This window comes from Bombus pyrosoma, linkage group LG8, assembly GCF_014825855.1.
Source record: "Bombus pyrosoma isolate SC7728 linkage group LG8, ASM1482585v1, whole genome shotgun sequence".
In the NCBI taxonomy this organism is placed as follows: domain Eukaryota; kingdom Metazoa; phylum Arthropoda; class Insecta; order Hymenoptera; family Apidae; genus Bombus; species Bombus pyrosoma.
In genome coordinates, this window is record NC_057777.1 from 3,392,626 (window position 1) to 3,420,098 (window position 27,473).

The 27,473-nt window shown below is 34.9% G+C and overlaps 4 protein-coding genes across 12 annotated transcripts in view; 2 read left to right on the plus strand and 2 right to left on the minus strand.

Annotated features, from left to right (window-relative positions):
• Positions 1 to 17,642, plus strand: part of LOC122570102 (IQ motif and SEC7 domain-containing protein 2) — a 137,573-nt gene extending 119,931 nt beyond the window's left edge. For 4 of the 7 annotated variants that reach the window (XM_043731996.1, XM_043732000.1, XM_043731997.1 and 1 more), the window contains 7 exons: positions 7,442 to 7,789; positions 8,580 to 9,123; positions 10,291 to 10,650; positions 11,014 to 11,387; positions 12,648 to 13,303; positions 13,510 to 13,851; positions 14,028 to 17,642. In XM_043731996.1, the coding sequence (XP_043587931.1) occupies positions 7,442 to 7,789; positions 8,580 to 9,123; positions 10,291 to 10,650; positions 11,014 to 11,387; positions 12,648 to 13,303; positions 13,510 to 13,851; positions 14,028 to 14,299 (2,896 nt within the window). In that variant the 3' untranslated portion in view covers positions 14,300 to 17,642. Of the gene's footprint in view, positions 1 to 2,915; positions 2,963 to 7,441; positions 7,790 to 8,579; positions 9,124 to 10,290; positions 10,651 to 11,013; positions 11,388 to 12,647; positions 13,304 to 13,509; positions 13,852 to 14,027 lie in introns of those variants that run through there. The other 3 variants (XM_043732001.1, XM_043732002.1, XM_043731999.1) reach the window with 3 other exon arrangements.
• Positions 17,643 to 17,899: 257 nt separating this feature from the next.
• Positions 17,900 to 27,383, plus strand: LOC122570106 (T-complex protein 1 subunit zeta). 2 transcript variants are annotated; one of them, XM_043732008.1, is made up of 7 exons: positions 17,900 to 18,488; positions 25,196 to 25,787; positions 25,880 to 26,215; positions 26,299 to 26,364; positions 26,440 to 26,662; positions 26,749 to 26,917; positions 27,003 to 27,383. In XM_043732008.1, exons 1-7 carry the CDS (start codon positions 18,421 to 18,423, stop codon positions 27,073 to 27,075), a joined length of 1,527 nt encoding a protein of 508 aa, XP_043587943.1. In that variant the 5' UTR covers positions 17,900 to 18,420; the 3' UTR covers positions 27,076 to 27,383. The 2 variants fall into 2 exon arrangements, with proteins under 2 accessions (XP_043587943.1, XP_043587942.1); XM_043732007.1 differs by lacking the exon at positions 17,900 to 18,488 and adding an exon at positions 24,408 to 24,625.
• Positions 18,692 to 21,935, minus strand: LOC122570104 (puff-specific protein Bx42). The gene is made up of 8 exons (XM_043732005.1): positions 21,704 to 21,935; positions 21,244 to 21,397; positions 20,909 to 21,076; positions 20,515 to 20,822; positions 20,269 to 20,404; positions 19,947 to 20,202; positions 19,421 to 19,802; positions 18,692 to 19,263 (listed from the first exon to the last, which is right to left on the minus strand). The coding sequence occupies exons 1-8, from the start codon at positions 21,715 to 21,717 to the stop codon at positions 19,053 to 19,055; spliced, it is 1,629 nt and encodes a 542-aa protein (XP_043587940.1). The 5' UTR covers positions 21,718 to 21,935; the 3' UTR covers positions 18,692 to 19,052.
• Positions 22,197 to 24,119, minus strand: LOC122570111 (NAD-dependent protein deacylase Sirt4). Of its 2 annotated transcripts, none has more exons than XM_043732018.1 (4): positions 23,765 to 24,119; positions 23,365 to 23,637; positions 22,999 to 23,281; positions 22,197 to 22,922 (listed from the first exon to the last, which is right to left on the minus strand). In XM_043732018.1, exons 2-4 carry the CDS (start codon positions 23,571 to 23,573, stop codon positions 22,575 to 22,577), a joined length of 840 nt encoding a protein of 279 aa, XP_043587953.1. In that variant the 5' UTR covers positions 23,574 to 23,637; positions 23,765 to 24,119; the 3' UTR covers positions 22,197 to 22,574. The 2 variants fall into 2 exon arrangements, with proteins under 2 accessions (XP_043587953.1, XP_043587952.1); XM_043732017.1 differs by having other exon boundaries at positions 22,199 to 22,922; positions 23,365 to 23,641.
• Positions 27,384 to 27,473: the final 90 nt, after the last annotated feature.

Genomic DNA, 27,473 nt, shown 5'->3' on the forward strand with positions numbered 1-27,473 from the left:
GAGATATAGAAGTAGAAATATAGAGATACGAGAAATTGGGATATGCAGAGATTTTAGAATAAAGAAATAAGAAAATCAGGAAGCAGACAGATAGAAAAGTAAGAAAATAAGAGAATTGTGAATACAAATAAAGGAGGAGGAAATTAAAAAAAAAGAAAAAGACAGGAAAAATTGAAAAGAGGAATCGCAGAAATAGGAAAAGAAATCTCATCTTTCCACTTCTAAACGCATTCTCAATTTAAATTTTCTTCCTCTTGAAAGATATTCTTACGCGTTAAACGTCCTGTTAGAGAATATTCAGATTCAAAACTCCGCTTCCTCCACTTCTTTTCCAATAAAACAAAAGCAAGAAAACGTAGGTCGTCCGATTATCGATGACTCAGCCAGTCCCTCGCAAAATCCAATCAAGGAGGAAACTTCTCAGACTTCGCGTAGCCTAACGTACAAACCGTAATCACATATGCTTATCCTTCCACATCTTGGACCCTTACGTAAGTCGCTTAATTGAACGCTCATTGCATAAGGCGTGGAAGGTTGAGTGTCACGGTCATCATCGTCATCATCATTATCGATTCCCTTTCTCTCGTGTACCTGCTGACACACATGTGAAAGCCGATACGTATTTTCGAGGGCTGCTTGAAGAGATATATCCTTTTACTCCTCTCTGCACTTCTGACGGAATAACGAAGCTTCAGCAGAGTATACGCGCCATTTATCTCAGAGTGTCTCTTAACCCATTTCACGGCCCAACTAATTTCGATTCCTCTCTATTCCTTTGCTCGAGTAATTAATTTGCAAAACGAGAATTTCTTTTCTCCTTTTAAACTTTAGAACGAACAAGATCGAATCAACTTTTTACTTTACAAACCTCGTCCAATCCTCGATGTTCCAACCTCTGATAAATAATGTCGATAAAAATTAATATACGATGGAATAGGTCGATCTATTTTATTTATTGTAATTGCCAATGGTCGTAATATTCTTTGCTCATCGTTGTGCGTGTATTCGTCTATCCTGTGAAATATACTGATAACTATATAATGAAACAAACCGTGGGTTAAAATTAATTAAAAAGTTACACTATCAGTTATGACTAAATAAAGTTATAATCGAACGATACCACATTGTAAAAAATATATTAAAATGCATTACGAATTTTTTTTTTTATGAATTTCATTTTATTTTTATTTTTAATTGAATTTGTTATTTATCTTTAGTCATCTTTAATGTTTTTAATTTTACCTATATACTGTTTTTAATTTTTAATATATACTTTTAATTTGATGTTTTGTATGAACAATACGCGAACTTGTTAAACAAAATCATTACCGCAAAATATAATTGACCACTTAAATAATTCTTAGATTTCCTTGTTTTCTAAGTAGTGAACATTAGTCCTCGATACCTGGAAAAATACGCGTATAGATCGGCTTGTCCATTGCAGTGAGAAACGTATAGCTCGCTGTGACTATGCTGGCTAAGTGTTAACACACTGGGGACTGGAGACGTGAATTCGCGTCTTTTATACCTCATGCGGTATCCTATAAAAATGTTAACTATTGTTAAATAAAACAGTAAAACAAGCAATGGATGCTATAATACGCGAAATAAACGCATGAAATAGATCTGATATATCTGTATCGAATGTATAATACATAATATTAATCTAAATAATTGTTGTCAATATAATACACCTATTGGTACGTACTTGGAGTATTCAAAGAAAAATTCTGGCAAGAAGAAGCGAAGGTAATGTGAATATCGCTGAGCCGATTAAATCGATATGTACAGATATTGTAAGAAAGAGGAAGAGCGCAAGAAAATTTACCTAACCACGGAGAATCTTCTTCCTCTCATAAGCAATTGTTTCTCTAAATAATATTTTCGAGAAATAAAATTCCTTCGAACAATCTCTGCACTGTGTTCAAAGGATAGTTGAAGAAAAAGAAGGGGAAGATCGATCAAGGAACAGAAGGTTGCACACCACTGTGGAAGCCGGTGTGCACGTGTTCTTTTACCCTCTTGTCCCTCCAGTGTCACTGATTTCCGATTCTCCAGGACGAAGAATGCCCCTGGCTGCCAGCTGCTCGCGATCCTCCATCACCTCAGTCCACCTTACGATCGTCAGACTATCAGGATCCTTGCTGCAGTTCGCATCGAACCGTGCTCTTTCCTCTGCATCCAACCACCTCAAACAATCGGTGAAGTCATCGTGTAGCCCAGTGGAAATTGCGCGTTAAAAAGTTCGGAGAAAATCGTGTGTTCCGTGGAGTGAACATTGGACCTGAAAAAGAAACCTAAGGCTAATAGGAAAAATAGATGTTTTAAAAAGCTTAAAGTGTTTTTCAATGGATTTATGGATTGCAAATTTATGTCAGATTTGACGTGAACATAATCTAATGGAAAGCAACATAATCTAATCTAAATTGGAAAAATACGCTCTTCTCGGTTGGAAGGTTTGCAAGAAATGTAAAATTGCGTCGAGATGTAGAACCGTTAGGAATTCTGAAAAATTTCACAGACCCAGTCCAAGCTATAACTCAGCAGCCGCTAAAACTCGATCCTCGACACATTTCGAGAAACTGATACGTCTAATCCAAACGGAAACCTTTCAAATCGCCGCGCTTTTACCTTCGAACGATCGCGAAATTTCTATAAATCGAAAACCTGGAAGATCGTTCTTCCATCAAGTACCAACTTTCTAAAAGCTTAAATTTTCCATCTTCTTCCTCTGGCAAAGTGTTTGACGATTAAATAAATAAATAAAAAAATACAAAAGAATCAAAGATCGAAAGATACGGTAATTAACAGAGTAATTAATTGTTGAAGTTACAAATGTGCTGGTGTACAAGAAACACGTTGTTCTGACTGGGTAAATTTAAGGGAAATCGTGGAAGCAGTGCAGCGTGGTAAAAGGAGGAAGGATCAAGATGGTGGTCTGCGTGGCAGGATTTCTCACGGGGTAGGTGGTTATCCAACAATCGTACGGGGGTGAATTTCGAGGGATGATTCACCGCGTGTGATTCACGAGCGCGAAACGGTCCCTTGAATGGTAATTGCCGACAGCTGTCGGCACAGAAGTGGCGTTTTTCGTCGTGAGTTTCCGAGCATTCGCCGAGCGATGTTTCGTCAGAGTTGCGGCTGGCAGGCTTATTTCTGGTAAATTCTCCACTCGCAGAGATCCCATTTGCAGCTGGAAAATTCTAGTTATCTTCGGTGGATTCGCATCTATTTTGTCAAGTTGTTCGAACGGTGGAGAAAAAGAAAAAAAAGGAAAAAAGAAAGGAACGACAAATTTCAATTTGTATTTACAGTCTACGGTGATGAAGCCTTTGAATTTCGGATATTTGTCGAGTGAAATGTAATTTAGTTTGTTGGGATCGTTCTAAGGAAAGAGAAATTGGAAAACTCCGGTAAAAGGGGAAAGAATTTCTGTGCGACTGTCGAGAACGCGATTTGAAAATGTGATTCTTGTGGTTCTTCGTTGTTGGAAAAATAACAAATATTCCTGTTAACTGGTTGTAGATGGAATTGAACGTATAAAGTGAAAGGAAAATTGAGTATCTGTGAGAACGACGACGAACGATAATTTTTAACGATCGAATATTAATAAAAATTAACATTTCCCTCGATCTGTATCGATACGTACGCTACTTCGAACCATAATCGAACATTTAACGATTCCAAATTATAAAAGCACTCGTTATTTAGCTAATATTCTTCCTTTAACACTTTGACTGTCACCTTGGTCATGTATGGCCCATCACTGTGACGCCACGGTGGTCATTGACGACCAGAGCGCTTCAACTTCTTACAATTGTAAAAATTGTACGAAAATTGACAATTAGGGCATTTTGAATATAACCGATAAATAGAAGATACTTTGAAATAAAAAGTGCCCCATTGAATAATTGAACATTTTTATTAAAACATGAATAAAAAAAAAAGAAAGCAAATCTTGCATCTGTGGCGGCACTCGACGACGAAACTTTTCGATGGCTCCGCGACACAAAGCGCTATACCATCAAAGCGTAAGGCCGACATAACTAATGTGTACCGTTGATATCCGTAAGGTCCTTCCGCCGAATATTCGAAAAAATGCATACGCGGCAAGTCGCGGAGGTCTAACAAACGCGTGCGTAGTGGGGATATCGAGAGGCAACAAAAGAAAAGAATCTGTCCAAAGATTCATTCGGTTTTTGAACAGCTACGTGCGAAGGATCCAGTGTAACAGCGAAGCAAACATAGTCGAAAAGCGTGGATTGTTGACTGTTGATTGTAGATTGTTGATTGTTGAATGTCGACTGTCGACTGTTTATTGTTGACTGTCGACTGCCGACTGTTTATTGTTGAATGTCGACTATCCACTGTTTATTGTTGAATGTCGACTGTCGACTGTTTATTGTTGACTGTCGACTGCCGACTGTTTATTGTTGACGGCCGACTGTTTATTGTTGACTGTCAACTGCCGACTGTTTATTGTTGACTGTCGACTGCCGACTGTTTATTGTTGACTGTCGACTGCCGACTGTTTATTGTTGAATGTCGACTGTTTATTGTTGACTGTCGACTGTCGACTGTTTATTGTTGAATGTCGACTGTTGACTGTTTATTGTTGACTGTTTATTGTTGACTGTTTATTGTTGACTGTTAAACTATATTGTTGAACATCGAGAGTATTTCTTGGGCACTTACACCTTAAACCACCTCACATCTAACGGTGCACTGTTTGCATCCATATCTTTGAGGGGTAATCTACCAATATTACTATAAACACAGTTCAAAAAATAGTCGTAAATACTGCTTTATAATCGTGTAATTGAAGTTAGAAATGTGAACATACCTTACTATTATATATACAATCAGCAAATACCGTTTACTAATATCTTCTACACGTATCAACAATATATTCTGCACGTTTTGCTTACGACGAAACAACGAATGCGAATGGTTTGTTGAAATAAACGAAGCCTTGTTATAATATGTTGCTATCAACAGTTAGCAAAGCGCCACGGTGGTCACCCGTGACCACCACCAAGATAAACGGTCCATTGGGGAAGAATGTTGTCTTACATCGTCAATTTATTATTATTTTGTCATTACATGCTTTGAATAATAAAAATACTCCGGTGGCATCCTGAGCGAAACATGTGATTTCAGTGTGGCAGTCAAAGTGTCAGTCATCAAATGCAACTTTACAGTTATTGTTCTTAGAAATCAAATGACAAATTAGGAAAAACTTTCTAGCGAAAAGTGGAATCGTAAGGAGTTTCGTTTACTAAAAAAGATTATACGAATATTGCAATAAACGATCGTTGCATGAACGTTAGAAACATATTTCAGTGGAAATCGTAAGTCTGTCTGTCCGGACGACCGGGAACTCCGGAAATCACGTTTGGCAATCACATGGCGAGCGGATATTGAATAAACCAATGCTCGCACATTGACATATACGCGATCAAGAACAAGATGAGTCTGCTAGATTAACTTGCAAATTGCTGACGATAAACTCGTTACGACTTGGTGTTCCATCGTCATCGACCACGTGTTTTCCTTTCGCGATTTCTACTTGTTGTTACGATATTTCTGAAACTCAAAGTTTAACACGCTTATCAATTTGCGTAATATGAAAATATGTCGGATTATAAATTCTTATCAGTATCATCGTTAACCCAGAAAGAATTCGCCGTAGGTCTCAAATATTATATACGCGTTCTTTATGCTGAAAAGCGTTAAGATTCACGTTTATCTAGGGAATTTTATTATAAATTTCCATTACGTATATCTTTACGTAGATTTTTCTATTACAACCAAAGACTAATCATAGTCTTCTCGAATAAAATTACATGTCGTTTGTGCTCTGAGACGATCGATTACTATCAATCTGTATCGTCATAATGAATCGTCAATAATAATTTTCATTATGGACGAAACGATATAATCTTGTTTAATGCAGTATAACGCAAGATTGTCATACTCTTTGTGAACGTGTTCCATCAATAGGAAAATTAAAAGATGTCTTAATTAATTGTGTATTACCAAAATGAAAATTTCCACCGAGAAAAATATGTCTTCGATGTGAGAATTTAATTCTATGTACATTTTTACAATTTACACGATGTGACGTTAAATTCGAAATACACTTTTGTACGATTAAATTTTGCTAATGTATATTGCGCGAGATAGTAATACGTTTGGCGTTATAATAACATTGTAGAATCATCTGACACGAAGAAATACGGACATACACAACCATAAACGTCTTATTGGCACGATAAATCACTCGAATCCTCGTAACGACTGGTTGCACCTAATCGTACACTGTTCTACCTGCATCCAATTTCCCCATAACACCTGCGAAACGAGGCAAAATCCACCAAACACGACTCGTATCAATTTCTCTCGATTATATGTTACACGATGACAGCTATACATCCACGTTCCATGGATTTATCTGTTCGAGGGATGCGAGCTTCGCACTAACGAGATACGATAATTACGAAAACGAGTCTTTGGTTGGTGGAAAAGAAAGTCAAAGCTTAACGTTGTCGCTTCTGGATGACCACCTTTCCATTCGACATTTCACAGTTACGCCGGTTTCCTTCTTTTTCGTGGGACACTGAATCCGGCGATGAAAGCGTTCCGCTTTCGCGAATATGCCACTTTTATTTCTCTGATTGAAAATTTTACGCATTCATTTCAATCGAAAGATTCACATTTAAATGAAACAGCTAGAGCTGTTATACATTTATTAGGATTCTCTCGTCCCATCTGAATGCGGTCAATCCGGAATCAAAATATTGCCTAAAGTTTATTTACACTGCATAATTGTAAAATTCTAAAATTGTCAACTTGTGAAGTTCTAAAGTTCCGAAAATTCGCAACCTCCAGGCTTCTAGAGATCCAGAGCCCTAAAGTTCTAGAACTCCAGAGTTCTAAGAGTCTAAACTTTTAGATTTCCAGAATCACTTCCAAAATCACTCGACCTTTAGGTCCTGAAGTTTTACAGTTCCCAGTGTTCCGGTGTTTCAGAGTTCTGGAGTCCTAAAGTTCTAAAGTCTCCGAGTTCTCTAAAGTTCTAGAATTCCAGAATTCTGGAGCCTCAAATTTCTGGGATCTTACAGTTCTACGATTCTGAAGTTCCAGGGTTCTAAAGTTCCAGGATTCTGGAGTTCCAGGGTTCTGAAATTTCAGAGTTCTGAAGTTCCGGAGTTCTGAAGTTCCGGAGTTCTGAAGTTCCGGAGTTCTGAAGTTCCGGAGTTCTGAAGAATTTATAGAATTTTGGAGTTCTGTAATTGTAGAATTCTAGAGTTTCAAAGTTGCAGATTTCTATAACTCACCAATTTGCATCCAACTATATCCGCCATACACGACCTACCAAAATCAAAAGATACCGCAATACTCGCTTATCTATAACTAAACCATCGAACTTCTGTTACAGTTTCCCGCAGAAGATGGAGAGGCCATCGCAGCATGCGGCGAACGTGAACCAGGTGCACGGGAGCGGCATGCACGGCGTATACTCGTCAGGCAGTCAAACCTCCCTGACGACGTCCTACATCACGGGCCAGTCGTACGTTCAGAACCAGAACTACGCACACGGCCCATACAATTCCACATCGAACGTGAGAGTATACACTCACGCCGGCTACAATCAGCCCCAAAGTTATGGTACCATGGTGCAGGGTTATGGTGGTCAACCACAGGCCGCAGGGTATCAACAAAACCATCTTAAAAAAGGACCTGTACGTAACGGAGACGTGCTGAAGAGATGCCGGCTGCAGACTGCGTAAGATCAACATTGATTTACTCGCTCTTTCAATCTTTTTTTTTTTATTGTTTTTTTTCGCTTTGTTCGGCGTCAAATCGCTGGTCCTCGAATTCGTACGGCCTTCAAAATTCGAAATTTCTTCTGAAACATGTGGAATTCACGTCAGAATTTGGGATTTCCCTGAAATTTGGAATTTTTAAATTGGCTCCTTTCTGGAGTTTGAGGCTCGAAATTGTCTTGAGATACGCGAAATTTGGAATTTCCTTGGAGTTTGGCATTTCTGCGAGATCTTTTTTTCACTTTGGAAGTCGGGATTTCTGCGATGTTTCTTAGAGATTTATAATTTCCGACGGAATTTGAAAGTTCTTTGAAATATTCCAAATTTCCGGGCATCAATTACGAAAGCTTCTTATGGGACAGTCTGCAAGCTTTCACGGCTTAAATTTTTGTTTTTCGTTTTCGAAAGAATCGATGCACAAGTGATCTCTACGTTGTTCACGGCTGACAAAAAGTCCGAGCTTTCCCAGAGCGCACGTCTTCGTTGCCAGTTCAGATCCACTCAAGCTTCACCTTTTTATACTTCACGTTAACCCATTTTTCACTCTAAGCTCTATTTAAGAACTCAGATATTTCCGAAGATAACAGTGAAAAAATGGTAATTTTGTATTCTTCGAAAGATTCATTAAGTCTTCTTAAAGTCTCCTGTACCACGTTCTCACATATTTCTCTATCATTATAATAGTATCAACCTATAGACCTATAAAAGAGCCTCCCACCACATACTCGCCAATTTTTGCCTTCAAAACAGGTACGAGTTATCCCAAGACCTATTGGATAAGCAGATAGAGATGTTAGAAAGAAAATACGGCGGTGTGAAGGCAAGAAACGCCGCACTGACTATTCAACGAGCATTCAGAAGATACACTCTGCTGAAGAAATTCGCAGCCATCACCGCCATGGCCAAGGCTGAGAAACGTCTCAGCAGAAAGCTTCAGGAAACTACAGAGAGAGCCACGGGCGTGAATGAACACGAGAGGATGGTATACCACAGTCAAATTTACATACAGCAGCCACAGACGGCGAACAGACCAATGCCCATCAGGAGCATGTCTCTGAGGGAAAGGAGGCACGTGGAGAACTCACAGTCTCCGATACCGAGGAGCCAGAGCGGCAGGTGCGAGGTCCAGGTCGCTGGTCATCAGCACGCGAACCATAACATACATCAAAGTGGCAGACATACGCCCTCTCTGGCGCCTAGTCCTTGCAACAGACACCAACAGTTACCACCAAGTCCGTGCTGGGAGTCCAGCTCTCAGGAAAGCGGGTCTAGCATGCATTATTACAATCCACAGGTGATTAAAAGCTCTGTAGCTTGGTATAAGTCTTTTATGACTTAATACAAATGGTTCATTATACTTTGCTGAGAAAAATTGAATTTTGAGAAGATCATACTGGATAATAATAGAAGATTATATATTGAGTTGTTGGATAATTCTTAGACTCTTCTCTAGATCTAAATTATAAACTTTACAGTAGTAAAAGCAGTAGTAGAATTAAACCAAACATTTTGTTTAATCTTCTATAATCAACTGAGCAGTGTCATTGTTCCATGCATGTAGAATTTCTGTTGTTTCAAAAATGTGACCTGAGAAATGTTTAAAATTTATCTGACAACCCAATGTTTCTTTGATCAAGAACGTTGAATTTTAAGAAGATAAGCTGTGGATAATGAATTCTTTGAATTTTATTTATAATGACAAGTATATAAATAGGGGGAAAAATATTCCTTGATCCTCACTCCTGCATTCCAAAGTCCTTGGAAAGTTGTAATGGAAATTTGTAATGGAAATAGAAATTTGAGTATAGTACTTTAAAGTACACAAGATATATTTTTAAATCCTATATTATACAAAGAAAGATAGTAGTGGAACCTTTCATAATACGATTAAATTAGTTGAATTTACAAACAAGCATTTTTCCCATTTATATGCTCACTGTTGTACATTTTAAATTGATCATTATCACGTGTAATTTATTGGCGTAGATAGAAGATAAAAAAAAGACTATCTAATAAATAGATCTAACAGACTTCTAATAGATGAACACTAGAAAAAGAAAGGCAAGTTAAAATGTAGTTTAATTTGATTCAGATTTGTACAATATTTATACTTTAAATTGATTGATATAGTACTTAGTTTACATAGTTTATAGATAAAAAGTGAAAAGGAAGACTATTTTAATAGAAAAATAATTGAGGGAAACAGGATTGTATTATTATTTTATTTACGAGATATCTTCTCTTCTGATAAAAATTCCTACTAAAAATACCTAGTTATGCTAACTTCAAAGTTACCTTCCAAACACATCTAGATCAATTTTTAATAGAAAATTCCTATTTTCCAGTAGAAAATTCTCACTAAAGACACTTATTCCATGCTACCTTCTGACTCACATGATGGTTCTTATTTCAAGCAATTTAGACAAGTGACAAGTAAAGAAAATCATTGTTATTATTCCAGGATACGTTGTGCAGCATCAGACAAGATACACCACCAAGGGATCTGCTGCGGACACCATGCACGTCGCCGTCGACGCCTCACAATCTTCAGACACAGGTGGTCCAGAACTGGAGTAGTGCCGGTCACCTTGGTTCCGCTGGTAGAACGAGAGGATCCGCGAAGAAGGTACCACCGGAAGTGCCAAAAAGAACGTCTTCCATTACGTCCAGATCTATGGAACCACGTCACAATGGCCTTAGCAAAAGCGTCGAGAACGGTAGCCTAAGCTCGGTTCAGAGTTCTGGCAGCGATTCCACTAATTGCGAGAGCTCCGAGGGAGACGCTCAAAGAGGATCACCTGTGTGGAAACATAAAGGAATCGTAAGTTTCCATTCTACCTCTGTGTTTGTATTTTTACTTTTATATCAACTCTTTCTTTTGTTTCTTCGAGCTTCTAGACACTTTGGGCTAGACGATATTCAAGGAGAAGTCTGATTTGGTTTGTTTCTAATTCCTCTCTTGTGACGAATTTAATCTTTAGTCCCTTAATCCACTTTTCTTCCATTTATTAATGAAACTGATTAAACTTTTTTGTAGTAGAATATATCTAACAGTACAAATAGATGTATAATATATGTTTTATAAGATACATATATTTCTGCTTACAATTTCATTATTTACCATAATAGATCTAACCCATAAATCACAACTCTTTTAATCTAATTTTTATCTTTTGTTGTACAGTCAAGTTCACCAGAACACCAAGAATGCGCCAATCACACAACAGACTCAACTACCATGATGAGCAGTGTGAAGGATCTTGGCCACTCTCATGCCAGTTCCGGCTACCAGCTTCCTCTCATGGATCATCCAGAAAGTATACCGCAGACGAGCTATAAAGTATCAGAAATAGTAAGAAAACGTCAGTATCGAGTGGGCCTAAATCTGTTCAACAAGAAACCAGAAAGAGGAATCAGTTACTTGATCAGAAGAGGATTCTTGGAGAATAGCCCTCAGGGTGTAGCAAGATTTTTGATCAGTAGAAAAGGACTGTCCAAGCAGATGATAGGAGAATATCTTGGAAACCTTCAAAACCCCTTCAACATGGCTGTGCTTGAGTAAGTATCCTGCTATACATTTTTGTTTTTTCTTTATTTTACTGTAAAGAGTGAATATGTAAAAAGTGAATATGGAGGATAATAGCGCAGTCAGAGAAAGTTAATCTGTTTGTTTATCACAGTGATCGGTGATCGACGTAGCGGAAACACGCAGTTTGGGTTCGTTGCTCGTTATTTATTATAGAAAGTCGTTTTCTCTCTTGTCGCTTTTTAAGAACGCAATTGTTTCGTTTCAGTAGTTGCGTTTGATTCTTTGTCAGTGGCGCAAAGGGTAATTCTGTGAACCGCTGTGAAAGAAATACTGGAAATGACATTGATCTATTTACCAGTCGTTAGTTTTGCGATTTCGAAAAAAATTTAGGTCAAGGAGGATTGGTAGCATATAACATTACTCGCGGTTATTGTACAATTATCAACGTTCAAGATATTGATACAAGACTTAAGGAAAATATAAGAAATATTTCTTTTATTAGAATACTAAGTTAAACAATTAAAATAATATCGAATAGAGATATTAACTAATGTTATTCCCAAAGTCTTGATTTGTAAGTCTATAAAAGTGCTATTTTAAAAATTGCAAGACACAGTGTGAGGTCCGTCATGAAACAAAACTACATTTGAATTCTAAAGAACACTCTTTAGCCTCAGTTAATGTAACAAACGTGTAACATGAGCCACCGCAACTGGACCACACGGCAAACAGAAAAAGGAACACGTGTTAGCGAACAAAATACTTAAGAATAAATATTGAGTTTAGAATGATTGAGAGTGTGGGTCACCGAACAGCAAGGTTGAAAATCAGTCAGAAGTCAAGTTTAACATGTATCAGGTACATGATATTGTGTATAGAATCATCATCAATGAAACTGACAAAAATATGAAAAGATGGGAATTTAATTAATAAAGATTTAAATCTTTGGTCAGTGCTGTACAAAGAAAATTTTAATACAAAATATATTTCATATATATTAAACTGAAAATTTATATTCATATTACAATTTTCCTTTTTCGTTTCTCAATTTATTGAAATAGTAATTAACATATGCAGCTTTTCTATTTGTACATAGAATATAGTTAAATAAAATGTACTTAAAACGCAATATATGTCCATAGGTGGACATAAAATCCAAGGTTTGGTTTACAACCTTAGCCCCTATTATAGTGTCAGAACCACAAATAAATAATTATACGTATATTCCCGGAAGAACATGAATAAAAGTGTAAAAAAGTAATGAAGTAAAACATCTTTGTATCTTTCAGATGCTTCTCCCACGAGCTGGACCTATCAGGAATGCAGGTAGACGTCGCTTTGAGGAAGTTTCAAGCATACTTCCGGATGCCAGGTGAAGCTCAAAAAATAGAACGACTAATGGAAGTGTTCAGCCAACGTTATTGCCACTGCAATCCCGATGTAGTATCCAGGCTACGCTCAGCAGACACTGTCTTTGTATTAGCGTTCGCAATAATCATGCTGAACACTGATCTGCACACACCAAACCTGAAACCAGAACGCAGAATGAGGCTGGATGACTTTGTCAAGAACCTCAGAGGCATAGACGATTGTGGAGATATTGACAGAGATATATTGGTTGGAATTTATGAAAGAGTAAAGGAAAACGAATTCAAACCTGGCTCAGATCATGTTTCTCAAGTGATGAAGGTCCAAGCGACAATAGTAGGCAAGAAACCTAACATGGCCTTGCCTCATAGAAGATTAGTTTGCTATTGTAGACTGTATGAGATCCCAGACATCCACAAGAAAGAGAGACCAGGTGTACATCAACGAGAAGTATTTCTCTTCAACGATCTCCTCGTTGTAACAAAGATCCTGAGCAAGAAAAAGAACAGCGTTACTTATACGTTCAGACAAAGCTTTCCACTGTGCGGAATGGTAGCCACGCTGTTTGAAGTTCCTCGTGAGTTTCACATTCAAATTGTTTTGACTCTTTATAGTTGAAAAATATTTTAACATCTCTTTTCATTAACCTATAAATTAAAGACTGAATTGGTGAGAAGAAATGTACTTTCTTTACGTTTGTTGTAATTAAGAATTATTAGTTTTTATCATCTAAACATCAAGCCATAACTAGTTTTTATTCTAACTAAGATTTTTATTTTTCAGATTATCCGTATGGAATTAGACTCTCCCAACGCGTGGATGGAAAGGTATTGGTTACGTTTAACGCGAGGAACGCGCACGACAGGTGCAAGTTTGTGGAGGATCTCAGAGAATCCATCAGCGAAATGGACGAGATGGAAACCTTACGGATTGAGACGGAACTAGAACGACAGAAGAGCAGCAGAAGTGCGAGAGGCGGCGCTGAAAATAGAGACTCTGGAGTGGCAGATGTCGAGATATGTCCTTGCCCGGGACCCTACTCCGAAAGATCGGAAACTACCGACATAGATACCCAATTAAAACGTTCTGCCCTTAGTAATTCCCTTCTGGACATACATGAACAATGTAAATAAAATTATTCTATATTTTACGTATTAACACATTTACTGGTACTAACATACATGTTATATTAATTAAATTATTTATGTAATTCTTTTATAATTTTAAAAAGGCAAACAATACTTTTTGATGAAAAATAATATTTGAAATTTTAATGTCTTTTGTATCTTTACTTTTCACAGTTGCTGGTGAAAAACCGCAGCGACGTGGAAGCGTGGGCTCACTCGATAGCGGTATGTCGATTTCTTTTCAATCTACATCTGCCAGCTCAATGAGCCAAGGCATTAAACATCCTGGACAAGTTCATCCTATACATCCAGGGGCTACGATCCCTGGTGGTGCTAAAGGACTGGCTCAGCAGCCATCTTTTTTAGGGGGTCTATTCGCCAAACGGGAACGAAAACTTTCACAATCGGAGGAATCCGGCCCGTACAGTCGCACCACGGAAGTGTAATATATCCTTCCGGTGCTACCTAAGAGATAACAGGCCAAAGTGGAAGTTCCACAAGGGGACACGTCCTATATAGTAATATATTAAACACGTAGTATATACTATTCAAACTTCCGTGAGAAAATGTTCTTCGAAATTATGTATCCCTCATATACATAATACACACAAACCTGTATATAATGTTATAGCTTCCATTATAACGCTATTATAGTTATAATATTATTTATGGATTATGTTGACAATATGGAGGCTGCCGAATATTCGAGCCTCATTTCCTTGTGAAAGTTTGAACAGCATGTCCTATATGTTTTATATTGCCAAAATGTGAATCAAATGGATGATTCAAATATCGTGCAGTCTCTTTGTCAGATAAAGCGCGTAAACTCTTTCACTTCCCCTCGGCTTTTAAGGAAGCGAAATGGACGCCAACTTTATGCGTGATTAAAGAGGCCAATTCATCTTGAAGATAAAGGTGAGAAGACAAGTTATCCCATAACTAATTGGGATCTGAAAATGCACTTTGGGAAGTGACACAATGAAGATGAAAAAAGAAAAAGTAAAATGAAGAGGATAAGAAGAGACAATTGAATAGGCAATGTAAATTTATTGGATTGGGCAGGATCCAATCGCGACCACTCGAGATAAAGGAAACAAATTTGGCAAGATGACGCGTTGAAGTAGTCTCTATAGGGGCGCATGTATAGTATTTATTCATCCAAAAATGAAAAAAAAAAATAACACGTCGATTCACTTTTTCTTATGATATTTATAATAATTTCCAATGGAGAGCGATGCGATCCTCTCAGCGCATGTAGATAATCGTTCCGTTGATCGCATAGACCCCATAAACCGGTTTTTCAGCTAAAAGTCACGTGACTCAACAAAAAAAATCTTATCACCTCGAAAAGAAAAAAATATGATCGGTTTATGGGAAGAAAATGGCTCTAGTGTAATATCGTGTTTTTTTTTTTTTTTGCAAGTATCGACGTAGCTATACTTGAACAGTTGTACATAATAGGTATATAATAGATATATAACGGCAATTGTATGATTACAATGATGATGATGATAATTCTGTAACAAAAAAACATGAACCGTAGCCTAAGGAAACCGATAAGCAATCCCCTTCTTGATATTAGGTGCATGTCGATGTCTAACAAATTTTTAATATCTCATCAATGAAAAAAAAGTAATAAATCGTTTGGATCGTAGCAATCTTTGTAAGTATTAACATTTAAAAAAAAAAAGGAAGAAGAAGAAAAAGTTACAGAGAAGCGTTTTTTCGTTGTTGGGGTACATTCTCATAATCTTTTGCAAATCGTAGTTCTGCTTGTGTATTCAGAATCGAGCAGTTTTTTTCTCCGAAACAGCGTACTAATGAGGAAATTCAATTAACCAAATTAGTTGGTTTCTCGTCTCGTAGCACGTGTAGCTAACTCCCAGCGTCATCTTAAACGAATGCTATAAGGATCAATGAATGGAAGAGGACAACTTGTATGCCTTATGTAACAACTGCCACAACTTATCATCAAGAGATGAGAAACTGACTAATAATCTTATCAATTATTAAAGAGATAGACAACCTTTTTGGAGGGCTGCAGAATTACATTTGGAAAAGTAAAATAACTTGTACATATATATATTACCAGCGATCACAATATCAATTAATAGCAATTAAAAAAAATGGATTGTCCGATTAATTTCGATTCGAAGTGACTAATCAGTGAAATTTGCTACACTGTACATTATTATAATACGTTTCGAACTTTGGGAGTTTCATTGTAATCAACGTCATGATGTAATGTACGCACACATTACCAGTTTTTGTATAAACTTTGAAATTTATTTTCGTAGTTCTCTTTAATAATAACCTTGAGATTCAAGTGATTCTAACACTTTTTGCACTTCTGATCGATAAGCACTCTAACGTCTGTTTCCAAATTATATTTCCTTAATCGTGTAATTTGAATCCTTCAGCTGTCACAGAAATAGATCTTCTTTAGAGAAGCAGCTTATTTTTCTGAGCATACAATTTCATAAGGAGATACACTCACATATTTCAGATTAAAAATAATAGATTTACTAAGGACTAAAAGGTTTGCTACATTTTATCTCTTATAGTGATTTGTGAGAGTATTTGAACATTTACCACAGAAAACATTGACATATATATGTATTATGTATTTGTTTCACATTTGCTCAATATAATCGTGATAGTCTGGTCTCATTACAGCACCAACAAAATTTCAAAATATTTCATATACAGATGTAATATGACCATAAAAGTCATCTACAAGTGTTTGAATACTCTTACACTATATGTAAACTCTGACTGCTATCACAAGTTTCTTAATCTAAATGTCTATTGTTCTCCAAAGTAAACAGAGAAAGAGGCTGTAATGATCGCATAGGTTCTAACTAATTATAAAATTGGAAAATAGCTATTCACGTTGTCGAGATGAGAATATAGTCATCTTACAAAGATGTGTATTGTTATAGGAAAAGATATAGCGAGATTATAAAATCGACGATGTGTTTAAATTTATATGTTTCAAGAGACTAAACAATAATTTGAGACATATGGAGAAAGAGAAGGAATTAAAATCCTCATTCAATATATCATAGAATAATATGGAACTGTTCTCTTTTTATAGAACATTTAAGAAAAATTGTGTATAGCATAAAATTTGAAAAGTAGATTCTAAACATATGCAGTTTGCTATTTTTCACATAATGCATATATAAAAAAATTTTATACATCACTAATGACTAAACTATGAATTTTTATGTATTTATGGAAATTCTGAAAATGAAGGAATGTACAAAATGGATGTAACATGCAAAAATATACAAAATATCTAAAGTAAAGTACTTGAATGAAACAAATCTTTGCTTAGATTCCATTTCTATAATTGTGTTCATAAAAATATAAAACATAAAAATCCGTAATCTATTAATGACTTGACGCAATTACATCAATCGATGTCGCTAATTAATAATTAAATTTATAACCTCGCTATATCTCTTCCGCCAAGTATATATGCGTCGTTTACAGCTGAAGGAAACAAAAACCGAGAGAACTCGAACGCAACTAAGAATAGTTGGCAAAGTGTTCATCCTAATTGTACATAGGCTCCCATGGATCCGTAACAAGTCCGTAGTCTTCAGCGTTATTAATTCTAGTCTTTCTCATCAGGAGAGTTCTCCGGTTACGCTGTAATGTTTGCGAGGGAGAGAGCGAAAGAGAGAGAGAGAAAATAATTCCATAAAACTTTGTCAGAAAAACCTTGATGTAGTTCTTAAGGATGTGGTTTACAATAAAGAGTGTGAGGTCAGTCTAATATAACAAAGGATCGCGTCAATTTGCGTGAACGATGAAACAAATGCTCGTTCAGATTCCCGAAATTTAAAAAATGAAAAGCAAGATGATCAATATACGGAAATTCTTCTGTGATAAACTTCTTACGAATGAAAAAAAAAATAAGAAAAGACTGATTAGAAAGACCATCTTCTAAGTCGCCGTATCTACAAGAAAATTCATGAAAAAGTAAAAAAAAAAGATTAAATAACCATCATAAACGCTCTCACGAATGGTCCTATAAATGATTGATTCCTATAAATCGTATGCGTAGTCATTTTTATTTAGAAACGACGAAGACGGCCATCAACATCCGTTTTTTGGACGGGAACGAAGAAAACATTAGATTTTTCGATTGTTTGTAGTCATACTGTTTTTCAAACTCTGTCCCTTATGTACAGTCATCCTACATCTTACGACATCTTTAAGCAATTCAACTGGATTATATGAAAGTTTTCTTGCACGATCTCATACATATACATTATATTTATATAATAAGCGAAAGATATAAATTTCAGCCCGACTCTTAATAAAACTAGTGGGTACCAAAGTAGACACTATGACAGTATAAAGTTCCATTAGGATGATTTACTTAGATACAGAAAATAAAGAAAGAAGAAAAAGCAGTTTGGAGATGACGAGAATAAGTAGTAAACAGTGATCATGCAACATCGAAGCAATACAACATTGCGTAACATCATTACCATGAGTTATTCGCGAATTTACGGTGACTAGATTTAATCCAATTTGACGCGATCTTCGAAAAATGACGACATGCAAAAAAAGAACAGTGTCGATAAACGCATTTGATGCAAAAAAATATTTGATGAGAAAGTAAGTAACTACGTTATTAATTTAGAAATAACAATCGCTCCTCGTGCGAAAGTATCGCCTCCTTTGTTAATCTAACGAACGCTGTATGCACATTGTGTTAATAAAGAACTATGAGTCTGAAACGTAACTCTATCCAGCTTTACTGTTATAAAATGAAACATAGCATAAATAACCATCGGGGAGAAAATAGAATATAACATTTCTTGTTGTTTATTATACTAAGTAATCGATATATTTAGCAATTTCAATCAGTTCGTGTACATCCTTTCATTTTTTTGTAAAAGTTTACTTCTTTCGCAGCACAGTGTTAAGAATTACAAATGAATACCGTTCTTAAAAATTGTAAGGCATTTTATGCTTGTTTGAATGTTTTGTATCTGTGTCGTATTTGTAAAACCGATCACTGACTAAATTATCAAAGTGATAGAAACGACTAATTTTAAGCTTCATTTACTTGAATCTAGAACTAACTATAACTAACTAACTAACTATAACTAACTTATATAACATTAAAAAAAGGAAAATTGTTCTAAAATAATAAGAACAGATAAACAACAAAGAAAGTTAATGTTTCCTTCGTTTGTCGCGATCGTCTCTCCGTTGTTCCCGCTCGTCTTTGCGTTTTGTTGTTGTGGTAGTAGAACTGCTCGCACGCTTGGCTTGCTTCAAGAACTGATCCAAACCAAAAGGATCTTCCTCATCCTTCTCGAACTGTACTGGTCCTGAGCGTGTCGTTGATCTATCAGTTCCACTGAATTCCTTATCCGGAACAAATCTAGAATTACAATAGAAACATGTTGATATAAGAACACTTAATCCAAAAGCTTTTTTCTTCTCTATAACTTCATAAACATTTTTAAAAATTCTTGTCAAGTTAATTAATCGAAACACAATACATTTATATAATTATATTAGAATAATCAAACAAATACCTGTTCGTTTTAACAAGCTTCTCTAAATCATCTCCGTAAGTATCTTTATCAATATTTTTACTAGGACGGTATATATGAGAGCCGATAGAGTTAGAATCTTTCCAGGGCTTGTCATAAACATTATATTCGTCATCATGCCCGTAACCACTATCCATTCCTTTGCTAGTGTTGAACAATCTTTGGTCAAACTGTGCTTCTCCGGTATTAGGAATACTCTTTGCTGGTAAACCGAGTGCAATCTGTTCACTGATGTCGCGTTCTCGTTCACGTTGCAATCTAGAACGCTTATCAGGTGCAGCACGCGCCAAATTCCGCTCTCGAGCACGGTCTTTGTGTCGTTCTTGCCTGAGTTGATCTCTTTCCCGCGACTCCTCCGATTTTTCTATGTAATATCAGAAAACACGACACTATTAAACACTATATTACGATATAATACGATATTAAATGTATTCTAAATACTTAAAAGTAGTCAAGATTATAAATTATTTTGTGCGATTATGTAAGTGCACAGAATGCATATACGAACCCATAGCTGCTGATTTTAAACCAGCACGTTCTTCCCTAGCTTTCTGCGCTAGTTGTCTCAAATGGTCCTCTTTCTTCTCTTTCTCCTTCTGGGCAAGTTTCTTCTCAAGCTGTGCTCGCATTTCTACCGCCTCTCGAGCTTTCCTATCTGCTATATAAAGAGCCTCAGCCAGCTTAGCAAAGTTCTCATTTATGTGAACCTGCTGCAACCCACGACCGTCTGCAGCTAGTCGTTTATCGAGCGGGATCGTGTATCCCTGAAAAAATCTTTGTTGGTAAAATATCAATCAATTACGAACTACGAACTAAAAGAATCTATTTACTTTCGCGTTTTTCCAGTTACTAATACAGGGCGGTATTTTCCACTCTTTCTGTTCTTTCACTGTTACTTTCCGCGTAGGCGAGTGCATCACTGGCGCTGGAGGTGATGGAGGACCTCGCGGTATTTTTTTATTAATTCTACAATTAAAGGATACTATATTATTCACAACATAGTTAACATAACTTATATTTGAAATATAATTTATTTGGTGCTTAGTCCCAAGCAAATTCATAATATTGAAACTCACTTGAATTTTGGTGGTTCTAAAGGATCTATCTGAGCCTCCACCATTCTAATAACCCTTTGTTTAGCCCCAGAATTAAATGATTGTCCTTGTTGGGAAGGTGTATATCGAATGTATTGCGCAGGAGCTTGTTTCTCCGCGCATCTTACAGGCATTGCTGCAGCTATCTTTGATCTTGTTATCTTCTCCAAAGCCTTCTTAGTTTTTTCTGTGAGTTCATCAATTTCTTCATTGGGTGGACGTTGCAAACTAGGATCTTCCTCGCTTGTAATTTCTGAAGGTAATAAGTCACTCAGTTTACTGTACACGATCTATAAGAGAACATAATATAAGCAAAAATAAACCAAATGCAAGTGTTTACGCAATTAAATAGTATTATTGATGTACATTAAATTACCTTATCCTTAGAGTGACCTTGTCTAGCAACAACATCATATTTCACTTTTCCTTGAGCATCGAGCTGTACTGCTAAAGCATTACTGGTGGTTTCTTTTCCCTTCATTCCCATCCCAAGTGGATATTGGGCTACATGAATCTCTGGGAATGCTCCACCATCTCCAAAATCCTATATAGTTAATATGAATCTTTAGAGACTTATATAAACAATTCGAAATGAAAAATACAAAAACATTCATTTATTGTACACATCCAGCACTGGGTATCATTGCAAATACAATATATTTATTATAGACAAATAGAGGATTATACTTAGTTAGTTATAAAATCTCTTACTTCTGGATTTCTTGGCACAAATCCTTTACGTTGGCCATATGGTGGAGCAGTAACAACAGCTTTGACAAGAGCAGATACAGGTCTCTGTCGTAATTTCTGTTCCCTTGCTTCATCTTCTCTATCCCACACGACCTGAGATGGTGTAGGTAATAAACTATAACAGAAACACTTTATAAATATTCTTATGAATTAAAATACAAATAAATATAATTAATACACTCAAAAAAATAAAAAGCATTTGCAAAAAGCGAAATTACTACAATAATCACACAAATTCAAATATAGTTGTGTCATTTGCTTTGTTTAACAAGTACGCGTCAGGTTATATCAAAATACACTGAAATACATGACTCAGAAAATTCTATATTTTATATACTGCATCGTATAATACAAAAATTATATAATTCAGTATTCTACACGTAATAAGAAAATAATTATAGAATAATTATCAAAAACTAACCTTGCTAACGACATTTTGTTAATTATAGAACGCAATAATCCAACCTGCAACTGATATACTAATCATAAAACGTTGCGATCTAGTAAGTACATCGATTTGTAAATATATACTCTTTCAGCTAATGCTTCGATTCGTTGAATAAAATCTGTAAATCTTTATACATGTATTTCGTAGGTTAAAAGGGATTTAATAAGAAAGTTGTCTAATTCGGAAGACACAATCACAAATGTTCATAAATTAATCCTTTTAGTTAGCTTTTTTGTGGACACTGAAACACTATCACCACTTAGCGGTGAAAAGGTGGAACTAATCGTTATTGCTATACTTGTGGACACATTTATATGTACACTATTAGTCGCATCTATTGTGTATTTGCCCGTATTTGTCGCTATTGCTATCCTTGTTTATGGACAAGTCGCTGCTATCTACCAGATACGGAAGTAACAATAACTTGATGGTAAAGACGAACAAGACTTAAGACAAAAAATAATTATATTTTTTTGATGAAAACAAATATCTTTGTTTCTAAAATCTCAACAATACTAGAATCAAACCTGCTGTAAAGGAAGTAGAATATTATATAAAGTATTGTAAAAAGAATTTTTTGTTGGAAAAAGATGTTTTATTTGTACATTATACATAGATTAATCTAAAGTAATCACAGCCAAGATGTAAAACAATATGAAAAGAACTATTTTTACATTACTTCTACTTAATCAATGAATTGCAAATTTTTATGCAAATTGGTATTTTTATAAATAATAAAAATAATACATATTATACTTTAATTACTTTGTATATTTTTGCACATTATGTGCGTTTTTGTAATTTGAAATTTCTTAAAAATGCATAAAAATTCGCCGTCTATTAATTAACATTCCATACATTCCTCATGTTGATCAATCATTGAGTAAATTCTCGATAAAATATCGCCACATCTACCTTCCACTTTGATTTCCGCGAGATTGTCTGCTCTGGTTTTTCCAATATTCACTATGGCTATTGGCTTTTTAGCATGGCTAGCTTGCAACGCGATTCGATAGCCAGAAAATGTAGTTAGTGTTGTACCCAAAATTAGTAGAGAATCTGAATGCTCAACATTATATCTGACACTTTCTACAATTTGACGTGGGACATTGTCCCCAAAGAAGATTATGTCTGGCTTAAGAACACCACCACAATTTTCACACGGTGGAATTTTGAATCTTTCTACTTGCTCCTGAATTAAAATGAATCATTTAAATCAAAGATTTTTAGGTTATCCCTGAACTTCTTAAATTATTTATAACATTTACTTGCGATATATCCACATCTCCATCGGGTCTTATCATTTCACTAGTCCCTGTCATGTTTGGATTCATTCTATCTAAAATTTCTTGCAATTGATATCTACATATTCTTTCATTACAGTTGAGACACATTACTTTAAATGCTGTCCCATGTAACTCTATCACTTTTTTGCTGCCTGCTTTTGTGTGCAAGTTGTCAACATTTTGTGTAACGATACATCTTATTTTGTTATGATCTTCTAATTTTTTTAGTATTTCATGCACACTATTTGCTTTAACAGAAGAAAATCTATGAAATGAATATTTTAAAATTACTACAAACTTTATGCGTATAATTTTATAATTGTAGTTCTAATCAAGAAAAATTACAACCTTGGCCAACCTATATAATTTCGAGCCCAATATCGCCTTCTAATCTCAGCGCTGTTACAAAAGTCTTTGTAAAGAACTGGTCTGCGATTGCTTCTTGCATAAAGGCCAACGCCTTCGGATCTATAATCAGGAATACCACTTTCTGTGGATACTCCTGCTCCTGTTAATATGCACATATTACTGTGACTATTGATAAAACCCTTCAACATCAACAAATCTCTGTCTTCCACAGGTTTACATTTTGGGACAAATGCAAAATCTGATGTATATGATCTATCTTTAATAATAATAATTCACATTATATATTGATAAAAATCAATGAATACTATAAATAAATATCATAATAATATAATACAATAATAACATTCTAGATAAATACAAATACAAGTAAAAAACTCACATAATAATATTCCTATTGTATTAACAGTCTTACATGACTTTACACATATAACATTTATTTTAAACATCTTTTATGTTTATAACAGTTATGTTAAAAATATGAAAATATTGTACAATTTTATTTAAGGTTACTTTTTTATCTCATCATGGTATTTTCGCCTGTGATGTAATCTTTTTATGTCAAAATGATTACCAAAAACGTCACATGCTACGACTAAAACATTCTTCAAGTCTTTCTTTAACAATTCTTTTCAATAATGAAAAATCATTCAAAAATATAATTCCAACAATGAAATAAAACTTTAAAATAGAGCTAAACATTTAAAAAAGACAATCGATTGGAAAGAAAAGGAAAATCCTTATGTAAATATATGAATTTAAGTAAATTTCTGAGTCATTCTTAGATTGTTCTAGACCAACTTAACATTAAATAAAGAATGGTATTTAAATATCAATGAATTAGACATATTTTTAAATTTAATAGCTTTGAGCATTTTTTAATCGATTTTTAAATGAACTTGCAATTTTCAAAGAGAATTAAAAAATTTATGGAAAAGATTTATATTTTTTTCGGAAGTTATAAAATGAAAATCCCTATATTGTTGAATCTGAACATCGGCTACTTGACATACTGTATTATTCAGACAGTTGAAGCCATTGATAGAAGCTTGCATGCTGAGACGACACGTTTATTATTTCACGAATTTTGATTATTATCTAGTGAAATGGCAGCGATTAGTTTGTTAAATCCCAAAGCTGAGTTTGCTAGAGCTGCTCAGGCTTTGGCTGTCAATATATCAGCTGCAAAAGGAATTCAAGATGTGATGAGAACGAATCTTGGGCCGAAAGGCACCATGAAGATGTATGTATATTTATTCTCACGTGCTGATTTAACAATTTATCATTTATTTAATAAATTAAAGTGAAGTATTAAAATTATGAGATATAAAATTACGAAAATTATTTTATATTTCATATTTTCCACTACTATTTGCTTGTTACATTAAAACATTGCAGTTAAGTATATTATCCTTATTAGGTAAGATCGATATTTCCGTGAAATCTTTGGTGAACAAGGAAAGGAGTATAAGTCAAATTATAATCGACAGAATGATCTAATATTTTCTACATTTTCTATATTACTGTATTTGCTTATGGTTCTAATAGTATAAATCAATTTCACTTCTTTCCCGTTCTTTTAACTAAGCTGCTAATAATATATCCAAAATCTAATACCTAATTTTACATTGCATTTTGAATATTATATGTGCTTTTCTGCAAAACTAATAATTCTGACTTATACTATTTTGTTATCTTACCAGAGAAATAACAATCTAGAAACTCAATTATGGAAATTAATAACTCAATTCTTTATATATACAATTGATCACCAAATCAATTTTTGAAATTCAATAATACAAAATTTGTCAAGGTTGGTGTCTGGAGCAGGTGATATTAAAATCACAAAAGATGGAAATGTATTATTGCATGAAATGCAAATTCAACATCCAACAGCATCTCTGATTGCTAGAGCATCCACTGCTCAAGACGATATTACCGGGGATGGCACAACTAGCACAGTATTAGTCATTGGAGAGCTTCTAAAACAAGCTGATATTTATATATCCGAGGGTCTTCATCCTAGAATGCTGACAGAAGGTTTTGAGCTGGCTAGAGTGAAAACTTTGGAAGTATTAGACTCCTTGAAGATTCTGATTGAGCCCACAAAGGAAAATCTAATGAGCATTGCTAGAACATCGCTTAGAACTAAAGTCCATCCTACTGTAGCTGACAAACTAACAGAAGTCTGTGTGGATGCAATTTTGACTATTAGACAGAAAGATCAAGAAATCGATCTCCATATGGTTGAATTAATGGAAATGCAGCATAGAACTGCAGCAGATACTAACTTAGTTCGTGGTATTGTAACTGACCATGGATCTAGACATCCAGATATGCCTAAGAGAGTAGAGAATGCTTACATACTAACTTGCAATGTTAGTTTGGAATATGAAAAGAGTGAGGTAAATGGAGTAATTTAGGAAAAGAATCAATCATTTCTGTAAAATATAAATAATTTCCTCCTTTAAATAATGAAATTGTATTTATTATGAAGGTGAATAGTGGATTCTTTTACAAAACTGCTGAAGAGCGTGAGAAATTGGTAGCTGCAGAACGTGAATTCATCGATAATCGGGTAAGAAAAATAATCGAACTAAAAAAGAAATTATGTGACGGAACGGACAAGTCGTTCGTCGTCATAAATCAGAAAGGCATTGACCCACCATCCTTGGATATGCTTGCCCGGGAAAATATTTTGGCTTTGCGTAGAGCAAAACGTAGAAATATGGAACGTTTAGCACTGGCCTGTGGTGGAACAGCTATGAATTCCTTTGATGACTTAACAGAAGAACACTTAGGATGGGCTGGACTTGTATACGAACATGTATTGGTAAGTAATTTTTAAGTAATGCAATATCTAGATAATTACATTTTACACTACATGAAAAGCATACTCTTTTATCTTTTTTATAGGGAGAAACAAAATATACATTTATTGAAGAATGCAAGAAACCGAATTCCGTAACAATCCTGCTAAAGGTAGGATAATAAATTTTCTAAATTTATATGACCTTTTTAATTTTCAATAGCTTCAATCAACTTGATAATTTGTAGGGCCCAAATAAATACACTTTAGAGCAATTGAAAGATGCTGTAAGAGATGGTCTAAGAGCTATTAAAAATGCTATTGACGATCGCGCGGTTATTCCTGGTGCTGGTGCTTTCGAAGTAGCTGCTAGTCAAGTACTCCATCAATATAAAGAAAAAGTGAAAGGAAAACAACGCTTGGGTGTACAAGCTTATGCAGAAGCTTTACTTGTCATTCCAAAAACTCTTGGTAAATAAGATATTTCAAAAGAGTAATTGTCTTTCAAAAATTATTTCATTTCATATATCTTAATATTTATTTTTTTATCTATCTAGCTGTAAATAGTGGATTTGATGCACAGGATACAATTGTTAAATTATTAGAAGAAAGGTCTATATTAGGTGAAGCAGTAGGATTAGATATTTCTTCAGGTGAAGCATTGAAACCTACGGATGCTGGTATTTATGATAATTACAATGTGAAGAAACAAATTATTAATTCGTGGTAAATATATTTATAAAATCTTGTTTAGATTAAAATTTGACAGTATCATATCTTTTTTCAAATACGTATTAACTTTTATTTATAGCACGATTATTGCCAGCAATCTCCTTCTGGTTGATGAAATTATGAGGGCAGGATTATCGTCTCTGAAAGGTTAAACCATACGGATCGAACGCTTCATAATTTTATGATTCTTTCATCTAATTTAAATATTGTATTTGCACGATTTCTATTGAACCTTCTGCATAATTTCTATGTTTTTATATGCTTTTAAATAACAAAAGAATTGCACAGCGTAATAAATAAAAATGCTACTTTTAAATTAAAAAATTCGGAAATGATAAAAACGTGTATTTGTGAAATTTCCTCACTGATCGAGATATATGTGATCTCGGATTGCAAAATGGTAGTTTCGAATACAACTTTGTACAATTAATGATTTAAATAAAAAAGAAGAATGAAATAATCGTTTGTATAAATATCATTTTCACGGTGACGTATATTTAGACTTTGATTACTACGTTGTGAAGAATGTAAAATAGAAATGACGACCACT